The sequence below is a fragment of the Triplophysa dalaica genome, chromosome 13 (assembly GCF_015846415.1).
Source record: "Triplophysa dalaica isolate WHDGS20190420 chromosome 13, ASM1584641v1, whole genome shotgun sequence".
Classification (NCBI taxonomy): Eukaryota; Metazoa; Chordata; class Actinopteri; order Cypriniformes; family Nemacheilidae; genus Triplophysa; species Triplophysa dalaica.
The window spans coordinates 14,698,577-14,717,872 of record NC_079554.1 but is presented as its reverse complement, the minus strand read 5'-3'; the positions used below and the strand labels follow the sequence as shown (position 1 = coordinate 14,717,872).

The following is a 19,296-nucleotide window of genomic DNA, read 5'->3' as shown; positions in this document are numbered from 1 at the left end:
CTCTATCGTAGTAATATGACCTCCACACCTGCACCTGCATAATTAATCAGGCCTCACACCGACCACCTGTATTGATACATCAGTCTACCGCTCAGGTTACATTTAACTTTCATCGACTGATTTCAGGCCAGGAACTGCATGTTCCACGGGTGTCCGGTAGGAAATTAAAACAAGGTCTGACATCATGTGGTGCGTTCACCTGCTGCTCTGTGTTTTTGTTCCCATAGCAATTCTTATGTCTTGAAAAGTACAGCGGTACGGCACTGGTGTAAGGTGCATCAGGTGCGCTTCTCTTACCTCTGAGGGCTGTTTTCAGGTTAACTTTGGCCTGGTGGTGCAGGTCTTCCACACAGGGAGGTCTAGAGCCCGGCAGAAAAACGTTCTCCTGTTGGTGCCATGGAGCAGTGTAGTGCACGGTCCACTTTTTCTCTTCATCCAAATTAGACACAGCTAAAAAATGATTAATATTTTTAGATTTTTATCAATGTTAGTGAGCAGACAGAATTGAATTGAAAATATTTTTCTAGCAAAAACAATGACCTGACATAAAACCTGACAAAAAAAATGCTTTACCTGACAAAATTTGCTATAGCTCAAGTAGGGGTGAGGGAAAAATGTGTATTTCAATATTTATTTTTCTTATTTTTAGTATGACAGAAGACAAACAATCACCAAATATTGTTATTGAAAACTAAACACTTATAAAATAAATGTTTTATGTGTATTACACATATACAGTATTGATAAAACGTCATGATGCCAGGTCACAGAATTTCACCCCCAAGCTAAACCCCGATCTTGTGGTCTAAACAGCCCCACAATCTGTCAACTGAGCGGACCATGAAGACGTAACAACTGAAGGTGCCCCAAATCAAACGTCAAGACTGATCTAGCAAACACACCGGCATAGGTGCAAATGGGCCGTGACGGACCAGGGTGAAGGGGGATCTTTAGGGAAAGACCCCTGTAGTTCGAACCACCAACTGTCCCAAAAGCAAACAAACAGGCTTGTCGTTAGAACAAGAATTTAGGGAAAGTAAAAGAGCAGAGAGGGCCGAGGCGGGGGGTTCTCTCACAGGTGCGAGGAGCTATCTGTCCACAGGTGGCATCGGCCGTTAAAATCATAATGGCCCATCACACCAGACTCGACAGACCGACAAGTGGAGTCCACGGGAGGTCATTGTGTTTATTCATGAGGCACCATGACTTTCATTACAGAAGTGATTGACTGACATACCGATCTATGACCGCATATTCATCTATCAAGTGCTTAAAGACTTAAAATTCCCTCCAATAGTTAAGAGATCATTTTTATCATACCACCTCTAGGCTTTTCTCTATTTATTAACAACACTTTGAACGTATTGTTGTTTAAATCAGTGCTGAGCTTCAAAGGGACACCTTCTCTTCAAAGGCTCGCAACTGTGAATGTGCAAACATCAGTTAAGACAAAGCAGAACCACACATGGGCGTATGCAGAGGACATTTACTACTGTAGTACAAATACAGTCATTTGTTCATTCTGATCACCGAACATCAAGGTTCTTAAGTTCAAAGGCTCTTTTAGGAGTGTATTTTATCATTCTGAATAACCACAGAATCACAGGCCTGCAGGGAAAGTTGTTCCGCAAATATCGCCGCACTGATATCCCATTGAATTTGTGAGTTTGCCTCGGGTTTGATTCTGTTACGTGATTGTGGGCAGACGAGGCCAGTAATAGCTCAACAGGTCGATTGTTATCAGATGGCTGTCACGTAACCAGGCCCACGTGTTATCTGTGTTTCTGTGATCATGGATCGTGTTTGTTTATTTCAGGCGAAATGACGTTTTACTAACAAAGTTCGGGAGGAGAATGTGCAGATAACTAACCTAGCTGGCTTACCATGATCAATCTCACCCATTATCTTATAGCCCGGGAGAAAAAACCCTACAAATAGACAAGACCCTCATTCTCTCTACATTTTCGCAGCATCCCGCCTCCACCCAAACTCCTCACCATCAGCCTATTTTACCGCTGCATAACAGGGGGGAACGACCTGAGTCCGGGGCACACACCGGACCAGGGACCCTCTTCCCGGACAAGGAGCGGGGTGCTCACAGTTGAGGAACCACCGAGCTCGGAGCCCTCTCCCAGGGACAGCACGCCAAATATGCATAATATCCGTATTTATATCTGTAGTTATCATGTAAGAGGTGAACTCTTGAATCATTTTTCTTTTGAAGGGATTATTATTTGCAATGTCAGGCTGGCTTGAATTATCATACAAACTTTTATTTGCACATTTACTAATACCCGGTTGTCCTTTAAACACACGAAAACGAGGATTTACTAATCTTTTTCAAAATTACTTTGAGAGGTTAATTTGATGACATTTTAGCATCAGATTAAATAGTATTACAGTCAGGATTCGTGCATAAATGATCATGATATTTAAAGTCTCCCCCCAAAATCACAGCCGTAATTGTAAGTCCAGATGGATTCACACGCATTCCTAGCAACTAAACACACACTTGCAAACACATTTGTTCTTTATATCAGCAGGACCATTTGCGAAACGACAAAACCAGATACACAAACTGGTTTAACAACCTTCGTATTCAGAGAGAAAGATAAAGGTTATCTGGCCTTTGAAGTGTCCACAATAAATATCAGATGATTATAGAATGGACAATACACACACACGCACACAATCACACACACACATACAAACAGCGTTGTCTAGGCCCATTAAACCTGTGTTTGTATAGAGAAAGGTCTTTCTTTCGGGAAGTGAGGAACAAAAATGCTATTCTGTAGGATATCAAACTTCACATCAGCCTAAACTCAGCAGTCCAAATTAGCCTATTCAAAACTCCCATAATCCCTTTGGACCCTGCTTGTGCCCACACACACTATGTACCACGTGTAACACTGCCATTCGGATAAACTCATCCAGCGCATCTCAGCTCAAATCAATGATTATCTATTGCAATTAAAACACAAATTGTTAAATGTGTTCTTTACATAACACTACAACGCACCACATCTCTCAAGAATCAGGCAGGTTTACGTGTAATATGTGCACACAATCATTCTTAAATATGTCTGTGACAAATACTGTGGACTCGGGTTAATAATTGAAACCAGAGCGAAAATAAAAAGGCAGATAAGCGCAGATAGATGTGACAGGGTCACTCTCTGGCCATCCCGGGCAGCATCGGGTTGTTAACAGGCTTGTTTATTAAGCGTACAGGAAATGACTCATTTATCACTGATAAGATACCAGCTTAAAGCTTTGCGTGAGCACTGACTAGAACACTTGATAGTCAAAAGATTGACCTGTCGATGTGAAACATCTCATAGACATGAATAAAAAAATAAAAAAATCCACCAATCAAAAACCTCTTCAAAATAAGCTAATGTTTTATTGATCAATCAAAACTTGTTACTCCTCACACAAGTTAATAACTCAAAACAAATGATTATGATTCCCAAATGAACTTGAAGAAACAAAGCAAAAGTGTTACCTTTCCGTTTAAAGTATTTGACAACAGACTTGAGCGAGGTCCCAATGAACACCATTATTCCAGTGTGTGTCAGGTGGACCCAGTAAAATCCTTTCGGCCTCCCAGTGTACAGGAGTCCAGTTTGTAGACAATCCTGTGTCTACTCGCAAACGAGTCAGTATGTGCCTCTCCCTACTTGATCAACGCTTATCATCCCAACGAGCCCCTCCTACACACACACACACACACCCTCGGCCCAGCCCTGGGAAACACCCCCACCTTCCTCACACACACACACTTACTCCCTTAGGCTCAGAGGGAGGGGTGGTGTATATGCCCCCCTGTTCATCTCAGCTTCAGTTACCAAGGAGCTTTTCCTACCCTCGTTCTCTCTCTCATTTACTTGGCTTTATGTTTCGCTCATCCGAATCTGTCCCAGATCTACTCAAATGCACCTGAAAGCTTACAGAAAAGAAATCAAGATCAGATCAGTTGTTTTCCAAAGTTGACAAGGAGATCAATGGGGAGCAAATGGAAACTTGTTCAGGTATCCTGCTATTCTCTTGAGAAAAAAAGTCATAGGAATCTCATGGCTCCCATTGAGATTCAGAAGATGTCTCAAAATGTTCCTCAAGACCAAATTATCAGAGCTATGCTTTCCATATTGAATATTATTATTAAAGGGATAGTTCACCCAAAAATAAAAAAGAGAAAGATATTTGGAAAATTCCATCACAGTAGGAAGAATGACAATTATCAAGAATGTTCATACGATAGCAGTCAATGGGGGCCAATAACTGTTTGGTTACGACCATTCTTCCAAATATCTTTCTCCGTATTCATCACAACATAAAAATTTGTACAGGTGGGTGAGTTAATGATGACAGAATTTTCTTTTTTTTGGTCCACGTTTCCTTTTAGATTAGGGGCAGACATAATGTAAAATTTTGAACAAATGTAAATGTAAAACTGAACTACTGGAATCTTCTACTATTGATAAGAGAGACATGTCATCCTTTATATCTATAGTGCTTATGGCCCTATAAACAAATGTCTCATTTCTGTTTTTTTAATTCTCTTAATCATTTATAAGAGATAAGAAACCTCAAAGTCTCCTGATCGCTAAAAGAGCCTCTGAGAAACCTCTAAGTACTGAAAATCCTTGAACCCTAAAGCTCTGCTTTCATCTGTTGTAACCAAGCCGGTGTGTCTATATGGTTCGGTGTGTTTATACTTGGACTCACACATGTGTGTATTCATCTTGGTCTTGACCGGATGACAGAAGGAGCGAGTCTCCCACCGATAAGCTGGCTTGCCGAACTAGCACACAGCCACTGAATCTAGAACATTGGAATATAGATCACACACACACAATCCGCCTATTGTCTACATGTGCACACACACACCGTGACCCGGTTTCTTTTCATTTTAAGGGGGGATGCAGTTGGATTTGAATGGAGGGGGGTGGATGGGTGAATGAATCTAGACCTGAATGGAGTTGCAAATAATTACTGAACTAGAGGAGGTAATGCAGTAACACCCCTCCCCCCAAACACCCCAATAGCCCACAGCAAGCAAAACACACATATCAGCATTTCCTGGCCTTTATTCACTTGGTTGTCGTACTTAGTTGTAAACATGTATTTGTGTAACAAGTGTGTCTGTAAGAAGTGTGTGTGTCTCACACTTTTGTACTTGCTGCCAATTTCAAACAGTGGGCCTGTTCTCTGAATAAAGCACACAGCCACCCTCTTCCTCTACATCTAACGCCTTTTCTCTGTGCACGTGTGTGTGTGTATTACAGGATGAGTGTTTTCCTGTGTGTATGCACTCCATGCCGCCTGGCACACGTACAGTATTAGGATTATTCATGCCGGTGTGGACTGCAGTAATTAACACGCTATTGTTGAGTTCTCACTCCACAGAGAGCTCAAAATCTCTGTCTGTCACTGCAGGATTACAACCATTTCAAACATGATCACTTTGTGTCTGTGTGTATTCATGCATGCGTGCAGTCTGTCTATGTCAGTAAAAATGAAATGTTTATGCAAAGGACAATAAGAAATTAAAGTAATCCGAATGATGTCATTAGCGATGACAACTCAGACATGAGGTATGTTTTCATTAGTGTCAGAAAATGTTTTATGAGATTTAAGAGGGATTTTGTCGGACATCCCATCAGAGCAGGAGCAATATGTGCCCTGGATCACAAAACCAGTCTTAAGTAGCACGGGAACATTTTTAGTTAAATTCAAAAATACATTGTATGGGTCAAAATTATCGATTTTTCTTATATGCTCAAAATCATAAGGATATTAAGTAAAGATCATGTTCCATGAAGATATTTAGTAAATTCCCTATGCTAAATATATCAAAACTTTATTTTTGTGAGTGGATGGCCAGTTACAGTGCCTCTTATTAAAAACTTCAAAGGCAATTTTCTCAATATTTTGATTATTTTGCACCCTCAGATTCCAGAGTTTTAAACGGTTATATCTCCGCCAGATATGATCATATCCTAACAACCTATAAATCAATAGAAAGCTTAATTATTCAGCTTTCAAATTAGGTAAAAATCTCAATTTCAAAAAAATGAACACATAAGACTGGTTTTGTTGTTCAGTTTCACATATGATGTGTCGCTCTCTCTTCACTTTCACACTTGGTCTGGGCTCTCTTTAGTTGACAGATATACACACATTCACCCTTCTGTGTGTGTATGTGTGAAGATTGTGAAGCTGTTTTCACTTCCGCTCCTCTCACACATATATGTCTTTAAGATTTTAAAGTATGTCCCTATTATTCCGCTTGTGTTGAAAGTGAGTTGCCGTACATTGACCATGCATAGTCAATGTTGATTCTTACTTAAAATTGAAATAAAAAACAAATTCTTACAACAGGTACAGCATTTTGTTACAAATTTGGTTCTGATCATAGACTATATGAAAGATGGATAGCGTGACGCCGCTTCCTTCCATCGTAATGAATCGAGCGTAATATGTCTAACGATGGGCGCTGACATGCCACACAAAAAACGTCAGTTTGGAGCCTGGGCATGCGCAGAAGGAATCGTCAGTGGAACCAGAGTCTCCGGGTAGTGAGCACGAAGTGAAGCGCGGTATCAAGGTCCTGTCTATATTCCCTGATGACTCAATTGTAAATGAAGAAATCATGTTACCGCACCCCTTTTTTATTATATCTTATAACTTACTAAAACCAAGGTTATTATAAAAAACTAACACTTTGACATACATCAACAGGATAAAAAAGGACTAAAAGAAAAGAAAACATCTTTGGAAAGTGTAATTGGATTTTATGGTTTGGCTCATGTCCCATTTGTTAACGTTGTGAGGGCGGACCTGTACTGCAGCCCGCCACCAGGGGATCAAAGAGCCCGCAGCATCACTTATCAGGACATGGGATACACCCCCGGTTCTGATAGGGAGCCGCAAATGTTTTAAAAGCACCTGAGAAAATGCAGTTGATAGAAAATATCAAGTGAAATGTTTTCTTTTGCATTTGTTTACTGAAACAGATATATATTTTTACTTAATGAACACATACAGGCAAGGGTAAATAAGAAGGTTCTTGCTGTATCTATTGGGCAGACCATTTTATAAGACTGTTCTTTTTATTCAAAATCATTTCCTATCTTGAAAATGAACGGTTTTCATTCAATTTCTCTGATTTAAGTCAACTGTTGTAATATTTGAAGGCAAACAAGACCATTACTCTTTACAAACAGAAAGCATATTATTTGGATTCTAATCTATGATCTTCTGTACTCTCCTAAACCTCTAGGCATCCTATTTCTCATTCACTCTGCTGCCATAGCTTCTGATGCCCATTAATATAATCCTTATTGATCTTCCCTCTCTTTTTTTCCTGTGGCTCTGCTGGACTGACCTTAAAAGCACTCGTATGTTTTATCCTACGAATAAAAAGGGAGTGAGACACATGGGGAGAGAGTCAAGAGCGAGAGACCTCCAGCCAGTACTGAACCTGTTCACAATATGTTTACTCAGTAAACGGAGGTCAACTCTCACAACCTCAGCCCAAACGCAGCTGTCACTGTAGATGTTTGGAGGTTCTGATATATTGGAGTGTCACGTCTTCTCAATTGCTTTGGCTTTACACCATTTTACAATTAAACTGTCCGCTTGGTCTGTGCAATTTACAGCCATTATAGACCCAAAACAATGTGTTTACCCATAACAAATCGCTCAATCCCTCCCTATGAGATACAGTAGCTGTAAAATACTTATCAACTGTCTACTGCCACACATAAAACAAGAGAAATCTACATAAAAACAAACAAAGCCAGCTTGGGCATAAAAGAAAGGCACTAAACGGCTCCAGGGTTAAAAGTGTTTGAAATCTAGCCCAGGCTTATTTGCATTTAGTTTGATTTGCAGATAAGCCTTGTTACAAGAGGAACGGGCTGCCAGGAGGGACAGAAAACATCCATACAAACTACACCATGAAGACCGTTGCTTTAAAAAGGCCTGTGCCCATCCATGCAGGAGTTGTGTTGTATTGTGCCATCTCCTGAAAGGAGACTCGAGCAGTGTCTGGCTGCAGTGTGTCTGCGTGAGTGTGTGTGGAAAGGGTCAGGCATTGTGTTGAATAATAGGGCTGGGCCTCCGAGCGAAGCCATTCCTCGCTATTGTATCACCAATGAGAAAGTCTAATAGCTTGAGCAGCAACTGACATAAATGTACAACCTCTAAGGAGAAGAGCATGTTGTCAGAGATTCTATCAGTGCTCTCTATCACCGGATGAATGAAGTTCTAAGGGAAAACCAGAGAGAGATGAAGGAAAATGAGTGACTTTTAAGTTGAGTGCAAAAGCCACACATTGATTAATACATAGTAGACCATGAAAGAGATGAAAAAAACTATAATTCAAAGGGAAAAGATCAAACACGAACAGAGAGTAAAAGATGCTGCCGTAAACTAGTCGGCGTCTTTTTGAATTGCAGATCAGAAAAAAAGATTCAGATTAATAATTAAAATTGAGTGGTCTTGTTTTGAGAAACTCCTGCAGGAAAGCCCTCATGCATTCTCATTGAAAACCTAAAAAGCGCAAAGTGCATGACTAATCCACTCACCCCAGCATAAATCTCCCTGCATTCCACAAGTCGCGCTCAGTGTTTTTAAATCTGCTTCTATATGTATATGATTCATTCAATAGATAATACAAAATATACATTTTGTGTTACAGGGAAAAGTTTTTAACATAAATTGTATGTAATATACAGTATTAAAAAATTGTGTCCTAGGGTGTGACAACAAAAATAAAAATTGTGAATACACTATATTATTTATATTTATAACATAAAATAGCATAAGAGAGATTTAAGACATATGTGCGATTTATTTGTCAACCACCCACATACATTTTATATGAATGTTCACTTTACTTTTACTGACTATAAATTATTTTAAAAGCTGTACAAAAACTGTACAAGTGTACACAGTTTTATGTAACGTTTCAAATGTAACAAATACATTTAATATATAAGCAGTGATGGACCCTGAATGTTTGCTCCAGTTTCTGCTTTATTTAAATGAGAACAACCTCCCAGCAGGCTATAAATAAGACCAACACAGTGAGTTCTCTGAACACGAACAGGCGTGCAATGGGGAGCATGTTGTCTTTTATACCGGGCAATGGGCGGGTAGCTGTTGCTGTGTTCCCCTCACACATAAACACGGTGGACATGGTGAGGGATGTAATTCTGTCTGTTTTGTCTCTTAATTGTAAGGAGATTTAATGGCTTTTGGGTGTTATCGTGATTTGTGTTCCTCTTTTAGTTATAAGGGGAATCACACGCACAGATGCGCACGCACATACATAAACACACAAACACACACACAAATACTATTTAGGTGACTCTTCCTGTCGACTCCACATACAGCAGTCTAAGGGGAACCATTAGACATACTGAAGAAAACTTTCAGTTTGAGCTCTGGTCTCAAGACACCTCATCAGCTGAGCATGTTCCACTGCAATGACCTGACAAGGAGAACGGAGCACTTCACTTCCCCAATGCACAGCGCACAGAGCCAATCAGACGTGAGAGAATGCATGGAAACAAGTGCATACTACATGCATACAGTATAACACACACATCTCAGCACCAGGGCGTCTCTGGACACATAGTATATAGCAGTATACACCTAGCTTTGAGTCTTCTTGAATTTGTGTTTGAGTGACAGCACACATCTAACTGCTTGTGTAGTTGAGCAGAAGTCTTTGTCTGAAATTCTTTGTGCATTAAATGCAAGTGCCCATGCTGACTGCAAAAGGCCATGTGGACGTTATGTCAATATGATGTTGATATGGCTGTGTGCTTGTCTCATCACATAATCACACTGTAATGCAGCTCATTGAATTCATCACTGTGGGCATGATGTGTCTCTAAACATAAACTACACTGAAAATCAAAGACAAATATATCTTTAAAAAAGCTATAGTAAGATGGTTTAGCTGCAAACCTTAATATTCCTGTTATAAATCATTTTTTATAAGCTTACCATTGTGTAAGATTTTTATTTATTTATAAGTTCGGCTCTTGTTTACAATTTCAAATTTTGACATTTGATGTCATTTGACATCATGTAAAGGTAACCTGCAATTTCATGTTTTAAAAAAGATGGAAATATCAAATCAAATGTTACAAATAATAGAGCATGGATGTTGCAGGCTTGGAGTGAATGAAAATTTTGTGTGCCAAACGAAATTTAACCCACTTTTGAGACCTTAAAAGAGTGACACCAAATCGAAGAGTGTCAAATGGAATCTACGAGCAGCAGGACGTCTGGACCTGATTGAGTTGAATTTTTCATTGAGCTTCCATTGATCCTCACAAGGAAAGACTTCTGGGCACAGGGGTTAAATAGATCTGATTCTAATGTTCAACTGAGGCAGCTGACCCATATTCGTGTCTAGGAATGGAAAACAGTGGAACTAGGGAAAACAGACAACAACAAAAAAAGTATAACCCAACTCCTCAAAATGCATCTGGCAAATGCATAGACAAACTTGCAATAAAACGGAAGCTATAAAATCTTGCTGGAACAACAGACCTCTAACAGGACACTGTATGGAAACTTTATAAATCATAAATATAACAGTAAAACCACCCAGACAACCACAATCATGTGAGATTTACAACATCGCTTAACACAGCAGTCCTTAGAGGCTACCTCCTTTGGGAGGAGATGGATTCATGGTTGCCGTGGAGACAGGATGTGATGATGCCATGAAGTACCAAGTGGACTCCAATCTATTCCCTGTGTCAATAAGATGAGACAAGGGACTCGGAGCATACTGAATATGGGCCATTACAATACACAGATAGATATGAATCTATAGCTAGAGATATATTTATATAGAAGGAAACATGAAGATAATACTTTGGAGACAAGGAAGCATGAGTGCAGGGACATCCCCAATCAAATGCAAATTAACAAGCTTTTAATAGGCAAGATAGCATGACTGCTGCCATGCTAATGTTGCAGATCTTCACATCTCAAATTAATACACAGAGCGTTCCTAAATAACCCCTCATTATCCAGACCAACCAACAACACACATGAGACCACCATTTCGCCTCAAAATCTTCAAATAGGCATCTTTGAAGACAACCGGATTTAGTGCGATTCATTTCCTTAAGTGCCAAGAGACTCGACAAGTGCATGCTCAAAGGTGAGAGGTTGTGTACAGGGCTTTCTGGAGCAGGTGTGTGTGCAGAGGCTTGGATATACCATAATCCTATCCAGTGAACCCCTCTGAATTATGCAGGCGAAGATGGAAGTGGGGTCCGGGGGGGCTCTTTTAAAAAGCACTCAAATATCCCCCTCCCAGCAATCCCCTGTATCCCTTTGTCCTATTAAAATGATGCAGCACAAGCAACAAAAAACCAGAGTTTATTTCATATAGATGCTAAAACGCTTTAATAACATGCCTCTGTTTTTGAGGACTCCCAGAGGAGTCTGGGTAATTCACTGATCAAATATTGAATTTTTAAGATCCCCAGCGGATTAACCTTGACAGGAGCAGCATATTTCACTTTTACGATAAAAGGCAAATCAAGTCAAATGCTGATTTTGACAATGCAGTTGGAAATACACACATGGCCAAACATCACGCCTTCATGTGCTTTTGTACGGTGTATTACATTTTAAAAAAACATTTTATATTGGTAAAAAAAAGTGCTAACTGTTTAAATTAGTACAAAATTGACTGTTGTTAAGAGTTGGTAAAAATGCACATATCATTTTTTTCATTTTGTTTGATGGGGAGGAATGCATCTTGTTTACACTGTTAAACATTGTATAAGTGGCGTCATCTAGTGGTTGCAGTCGGTTTCAACACACATAATTGTCTTAATTGTAAGTTTTTTGAAAATTGTAACTTTTTTTAATAAAAATGACGATTGCAGTACATTACATGTAAAAAATAAACATTAGGCAATCATGATGTCTGTATGGTCTTATGTGTGGACAGAAGAACAGAATGTTGGTCATCTGGCAGACGTTTATCAGCTAATGAGACTTAAAGACTGAGCTAAAGCCAAATCAGCGGCTGTTAATTTACCTGTTCACATCCCGATCACAAACACCTAATCCTTCGCAATCTTGTTATTGAGGTGTGTGTGTTACTCATTTCAGCATGCATTGGTGTACAAACGAAAAATACTGTTTGTTGTGACAAAACTGACCTTGATCTAAAAAAGAAAGCTAAAGGCGCAGAATGGAAACATGGAAGGATTCATTCCTTGCAAAGCCAGGACAAAAAAAATTGAAATGTCAATAGAATTCTTGTGAAGCTGATACATTGATTGGGCAGAGAAGGTTTTTCTTTGGCCATGATGTCTTCTTACCTTTCATCCAAAACTCATTGGGAGAGAAGCTTGTCTCAGCATTTTAACCCCTTCTGACCTTTCCTCTAATGTCATTTAGCACAATTGCTTAAGACAGTCTATGTGATCAATACATGTGATGTCTGTCAGATTTCCTACTCTGAATCCTCTGCTTGAAGAAATCTTTCACGATCATGTCATTCTGAAAATGTATGACTATCTTTGGGGTGAACTTTCACCTTAAGTAGTTTCATTAGAAAATAAAATGCAAAATGGCCAAGAATCACCATGTAGAACTAACCATTTGGCACAATTTTGTTTTTGCCTCTCTAAACAATCTTGGTTCCAATTTCCAACCCCCTGGAGAAATGAATTTGGTTAAACTATCTTAAGCAGAACACAAAAAAGTTATTTTGAAAATCTCATAAGAAAACAGATGGACGGAAGCAAGTATGCTGGTATCTGTGACCAAAAGCTACTTTTTATTTATGATAACTGCAATCTATTTATCTGTCACCTATTCCCACAGCTATAAATAAAAATAGTCTTACCTCTAAATCCCTCTACTTCTTAATCTGACAACCAAAACTTAATTACAGGGGCCATGATGGAACATGGGGCCCAATTAGAGCCCAAACTAAACCAAACAAGCCAGAGAGACCCAATTAGAGGCAGTCTCAAAGTGATGGAAATGGTCTGGTGTGACAGAATTAGGCGTTTTAAAATCACAGGCGCGTAGCACGAATGGCCATAGCGTTTACATGTTGTGACCTTCTGTCACACTCAACCAACACACAATTCAAAGAGTCACACGAAGACGCTCTGCAAAGTCCATTAGAGCAGATGTGTGTTTCTAGGGAAAGTAGACTGTGATGGATGGACCACTGGAGACCTTTAGCTTGAGAATGAAATCACAAATCGAATGTATACTAGAGAACGGACTATTAACTATATTTTGTGGTGCATGTCTAGGTTGTTTTAGAGTTGCTTTTGGGTTGTTAATGTTATTTTTACAAAGTGAACTACACATCATTGTGATTAACGTTATTTATTAAATGGAGTACACACCAAAAATTCTGTCATTTATTCAACCTCACATTCACAACCCGAATATGTGGAACAGCAAAGAAGATATTTTGAGAAATGCCTCAGTTTTGTTTCAATACAATGGAAGTCAACGAGGGTCAATGTTGTTTGGTTACCAACGTTTTTTGTATCAACCAATATTTTTTTCTGTATATATATATATATATAGGACAGTTGATACAGACAGAAGCATGAGGATAAGAGTTAGAGTGTGGGGATTGGGATATGACCCGGGTCGGACTCAAACCCGGTTCCCCGTGAGCCAACAGCTCAGGCATGCTAACCACTGGGCTACAGCTCTGACAACCACCCTACACTTAAATCTTTAGTTCCTTATGTGTTTTTATGTGGTTGGGTTAGTCCAGTCAGTTAGATAAGTAATGGCACACCTCTCTTCAAGTCACAAAACCCGGTAAAGGCATCCAATGTATCATTCATGACCACGACACAAGTGGTGCAGACAAGTTATATGGCTACACTTCAATTGAATACTCCTCCAAGTTACTACCTCTATCACCTAAAAACAAAAGGAACGGTCTCCCACAATGACCGACAGGTCTTAGTCATTCTCACAAGACAGTGACCACACTGAGTGACGGTTCTTTACAGTTGCTCAGCTCTTCCCCCCATTATTAATGAGGTGGGGGTGGGAGAAAAGGAGAAAGAGGGAAATGTTAAAGAAAGGGAATGTGAGAGAAAGATGGAAAGCGGAAGGCAGTAACAGAATCCACCTGTCTTTAAAGAACGGTAACATAAGCAGTGAGATTTCTTTTGTCCTGCTTCTGCCATCAGCAGGGGATGTGTGCACACGCCCGAGGGGTTTCAACTATTAACAAAGTGCTTTTGTCATTCTGCTGGATGGAACTGTAAGAGTTAGTTAGGCAGGGTATAGATGAAGCCTTTTGTATTCAATATTCACAGCAAGGGGCTAAGGCTACCCACAATCCCTCACTGAGATTAAGGATACAAGGACCGCCACAAACAATAGTAAAGACCAAAATAACTTCGGCCTCCTTAGGCAGGGGTCTGATGGAGTTATCCGAATTGTGGACACCAGTGAAGTCTATATTGTGTCTGCAATGAAATGGTCACTAGTTCTTTCTTCCGTAAAACACAAAAGAAGATATCTTGAAGAAAGTTGGTAACCGAGCATCACTGGCCCCCATTCACTTCTACTGTATGGTCACAAAACCAATGCAAGTTAATTGGGGCCAGTCAAAAACTTTCTTCAAAATATCATCTTTTGTGTTCTTCGGAAGAAATAAAGTCATACAGGTTTGAAATGACATGAGAGTGAGTAAATGATGACAGCGTTAGTTTTTGGTGAACTATCACTAAAGGTAGTTTCATTATAAAATATAATAAAAGGCAAAATGGCCTAGTTCATGTAAAACTAACCATTTTGCACAATTTTGCCTTGCCTCTCTAAACAATCTTGTTTCCAAATCAATTTCCAACCCCCTGGAGAAATGAATTTCGTTAAACACGTCTCTTTATTCAGTGTGTGTTCCTGCTGGTTTCTGTCACTCCCTCGAGTCAATAAGGAATATTACCACCCTGACCAACCCCTGACCAGGACGCTTGAGCACAGATTAACAGAGATCTGTGCAACACCTGCTCACTGTTAATACTGTAACACTACTTCATGACCACTGTCACAGAACAATACACAATGAAAAGAAGAGTAAATCAACAGGAATAGAAAAGCAAGAGAGAAGAGAGGGGAAAGTGTGTGTGTTTTTCAGTACCAAAAGTATTAATTCACAAAGGCAAGAGTATACTATGTTGGAGACAAGCAGAGCTGATATATGGAGCATCTTATGCTGTCACAACACATCAGCTCAGACTAGTGTGAGGAGGCAGAAACAGTCGGCTCTACGTTGAGAGAAAAGCCCAGATCAAATGTAACCTAAACGTACAAACAGCGACCGCACTCAAGAAGAAGAAAAAACATGGTTTACCACATATAGTAAATAAAACATCAAAATTTATCTAAAAAACAAATCTCATTGCTTATAATACCAAAAGCACTAAAATCCAGTTTAAACCTTCATGCTTGTATCGCCATATTTCATAAATCCTTATTGTTAGTCACCCTTTATGTTCGTCATTGAGTAAAGAAAATATCTATCCAATACAAAGTATTAAAGGGCAGTGTTTTTTTTCCATTTCCTTAAAAAAAGACTAATTTGGATGTACAACGTTTCGGAAGTACATATCAATTGAATGTAGAACCTTAAATCTTTTCCCAACACCTTTTTTATCCATTATCCACTCCTCTCCCGCTTACATTGTAGAACCTGTGCCCTTTTCTTTCATATCAAACCACCTCTTCCGTGTTCAACCCCTTTCCCATTAACACTCACTCATTGTGTCCCACTTCACCTTTCTGATCCGCTTTCCCCTCTTTACTCTTTTTATCAGATAATAATTATGTGTGAGGTGATGAGATGCTATATCTGGGTGAGCAGTGTCCCCTCCATCAGAATCAGGAAAGAACAGTCAGCTGTTTCCTATTGTCCTCAGTTCCCACTTGTAGCTGGGTCACATCTCCACCGCTTCTTATCACTCTACTGTATCTGAGCATCTGATATGATGCGTATAGACAATCAATACATGATAACACGATCTTAAAGGGTCTATCTGGACAGTTAAATGCTGTAACTGATTAAAGACTGCTTTTCAAACTGGGCTCTAAAGAGGTTGTCTTTATATATATTGTTGCATCAAAAACCATTCAGATCACATACTCAACCATGACATTTATATGATCCTCCAATCATATTTTCTCATTTTTGGTGCACGCTTTGTAACAGACACCAACAACCGCCATAGATCGATCAGTGCATCGTGAATGGCCAACATCTCTATGAAAGATCAATAAATGGCTTTCTGCGTTATATTAAGTGAATGAAGCTAACCTTATTGAAGGCAGGAAGGCAAGGGGCCCCGATGGGTCAACCTTAGAGGTTCCGTTACGTTCCGAAAGGTCAAAGGTCACAAAGTCTAAACCACACAATCTGTGAGCGGATCGCTTCAAACATGCTTATAAAAAGCAGTCACACCAAAGACAATGACAGCATCGTGATGTGTTCGGTCACAACTAAAAGGTTACTTTAATGATTTATTATGCTAATAAAATAGACAGCTTTGATACAAAATTTTCCTACTGGATGACCAGTGTTTAAAGCCGTTATAAAATTCTTATTCAAACAAACTTATGACCCCACATTTTATTTTAATGCACCAAATTATTTTAATGCAGTCAACAGTTTAACTACTAGAATATAACTAAATGAACTATTAGTTTGGTTGTAAATAATTTTTTATTACTATACTTATCAATTATAAATGTCTTTAATCTAGGGCTGTCAAATGATTTAATCGTGATTAATTACATCCTGTATAAAAGTTTATTGTTTACATAATATATGTCAGCGTGTACTGTGCTGTGTGTACTATTAATTTAGTATTAATAAAAACATACACAAACATGTATATATTCAAAAAAAATATAAAAATGCATAAACAATTATATATAATTAAACTTATTGATAAATATATATATATATATATATGCATAAAAATATTTAAAAAAAAACATGTATACATATATTGTGTATGGGTTTCGAAATAAAAAAGTAATATGCATAGTATACAGACATATATTATGTAAACACAAACTTTTATTCTGGATGTGATTAATCGCGACTAATCGTTTGACAGTCTTCAATCATATTGTCAATTATAGACAGTTTTCACATTTCATAAAGTCCTGCCTATTAATGTCAGTTGTAGACATGTATTTCAAAAATCATTTGAGACAGACAAACGCATTTTATAAACATCACCCGCGTATCATTTTTCATTTGACTTGTCAGTCAATAGGACACTAGACTACAGCCATTCCACAACACAAATCCACTAAACACCAACAAACAAACAATTACTATATTCAAAAGCTGTACACTTACAGGGAACGCAGGACATTGAGTTCCTTTTGCAACAGGATTGAGAGCGTGTGAGCGTATCTCCTTGGGTTCCTTTACCCTCAGCTCTTAACATGGGTTTAGGGGTCCATAATGATTCTGGTCTCTGATGGACCTTAGAGGCCAAAAGTCTACGCCTGATGCTGCACTCCGTCCTGGTGCCAGGGTTCGGATCAACGACCGTAGAATGGAGCTGTAAAGGTGGTGTGTTGCCCATCTTGCATTTGGAACGGTTGGCATCCCGCTCTTTGTAGCAGGCCTTGTACCAGCAGCCCAGTACAGGAACCGTTGAGAGGTGCTGAGCATATGTTAGCATGCTGAGGATCCTCAGGCCCAGAGCTGTCCTGGGGGAGGACCTAAATTTGAACACCTCCCTCACTCCCCGTTTGCCCACCCCTTAATCAAGCAACTTCAGGTCTGACCCCTGCCGTCCCCACCTCAACTCTGGGGGAAGGGTAGCAGTGGGCTGGGCTTGCTCTTTGCAGCACGCAAGGGACCCTGTCAAAGCCTTTGGATCTTCAGAAGACAAACCCCTCGGCTCCTCTCCACACTCCTTTCTTCTGGTCCCGCTTGAATTGATTTTCGCCAACAAAGGGTGAGATCCGCCGAGTTTCAAATTACGCAAAGAACGGCATCTTCAAAACAAGCAAAAGATCTGCCAAACCACACTATGATAGTTTGAGATTTCGTAAAGATCCGAAACCCATAATTTAGAAAGTTTTAGAGGTTTCAATCAATGCCGTTGGAGGAAAGATAATGAATATAAAAATGCCATCACAGAAAACATCCCCCAAGATGTTGACAGAAAGATCTTCACTCTGTCATGTTTAGAATTTCAGCATGAGATATCCAGAGAAACGAATATGCAAATTAAAATTCTCCAAGTAACCGAAGATCTTGTATGAGTTTACTGCTGATCAGGATTCAGGTTACAAATGAAGGCTGACTATCATCCTCTTTGTCCTGCTACTGTTTGACCAGCGTGTTTGCCTTCCCCTGCTTCGCTCTGAGTTAATCTCTTAACCCAGATTATCAGACAGTCTCACAGATGCTCACAGGTAATTAAGACTGATATCACCTATATATACTATATATATTCAAGACAGGTATCACCTATACAAAAAACAGAATCTAACACCTCAAATTCTAACATCTTCAAATAAATGCACAGCTAGATTGACCAGATTGATTTAGATTGACAAGATTGATTTAGTTTTTCTGAATAGTACAACAAATTATCAGCAAAAATTGTGTAATGGGACAATTGTGATTAGTAAGATCCACTGAGTATTTCTTTATGAGTGTCTAATCACATGTGTAAATCTGAATACAATCTGATTAAAGTGAATTGTTTTGGGTGTTGCAAACCTGCTGAGGTGGAAATTTGTGTAGCCCTGGAAACCACTACGGCTCAGCAAGCAAGGGCAGTAAAATAGCGCCCTCTAGCTCTAGCTCTAACAGATCACAGTCCCACATGGAATTAATAGGCTTATAAAAGATAAATAATTGTAAAAGTAAATACACATTGCATATCAAATTAATATGAACCATAATTACGATGAAAATATAATGCTAATTATGTTATACAAATGTAATTCCTTCTAAAAATTATTTAATATTTTTAGATGACTAACAGTTAAAATACAAGTTATTTAATTCTTTTTTATATTGTTTAAAAAAGATCAGTAAGGAAATATATTAAATAATTGTGATCTCAATATTGGCCCAAATAACGGTGATTATGAGTTTTGTCATAATCAAGAATTCTTATTAAAAATGTATATATCTTTTATAATTTATATTTTATTATTATAAATTATAATTATTTTATGCTTCATACTTCATATTTTTATATTAATGCTAAA

General features: G+C 38.9%; 1 protein-coding gene across 8 annotated transcripts in view; it reads right to left on the bottom strand.

The window, feature by feature from the left end:
* The window catches only part of nhsl1b (NHS-like 1b), a 75,815-nt gene that overhangs the window by 14,636 nt on the left and 41,883 nt on the right, over positions 1-19,296 (bottom strand). For 6 of the 8 annotated variants that reach the window (XM_056763697.1, XM_056763698.1, XM_056763700.1 and 3 more), the window contains exon 2: positions 298-450. In XM_056763697.1, coding sequence (XP_056619675.1) covers positions 298-450 — 153 coding nt within the window. Of the gene's footprint in view, positions 1-297; positions 451-3,508; positions 3,743-17,416; positions 17,467-19,296 lie in introns of those variants that run through there. The other 2 variants (XM_056763703.1, XM_056763701.1) reach the window with 2 other exon arrangements.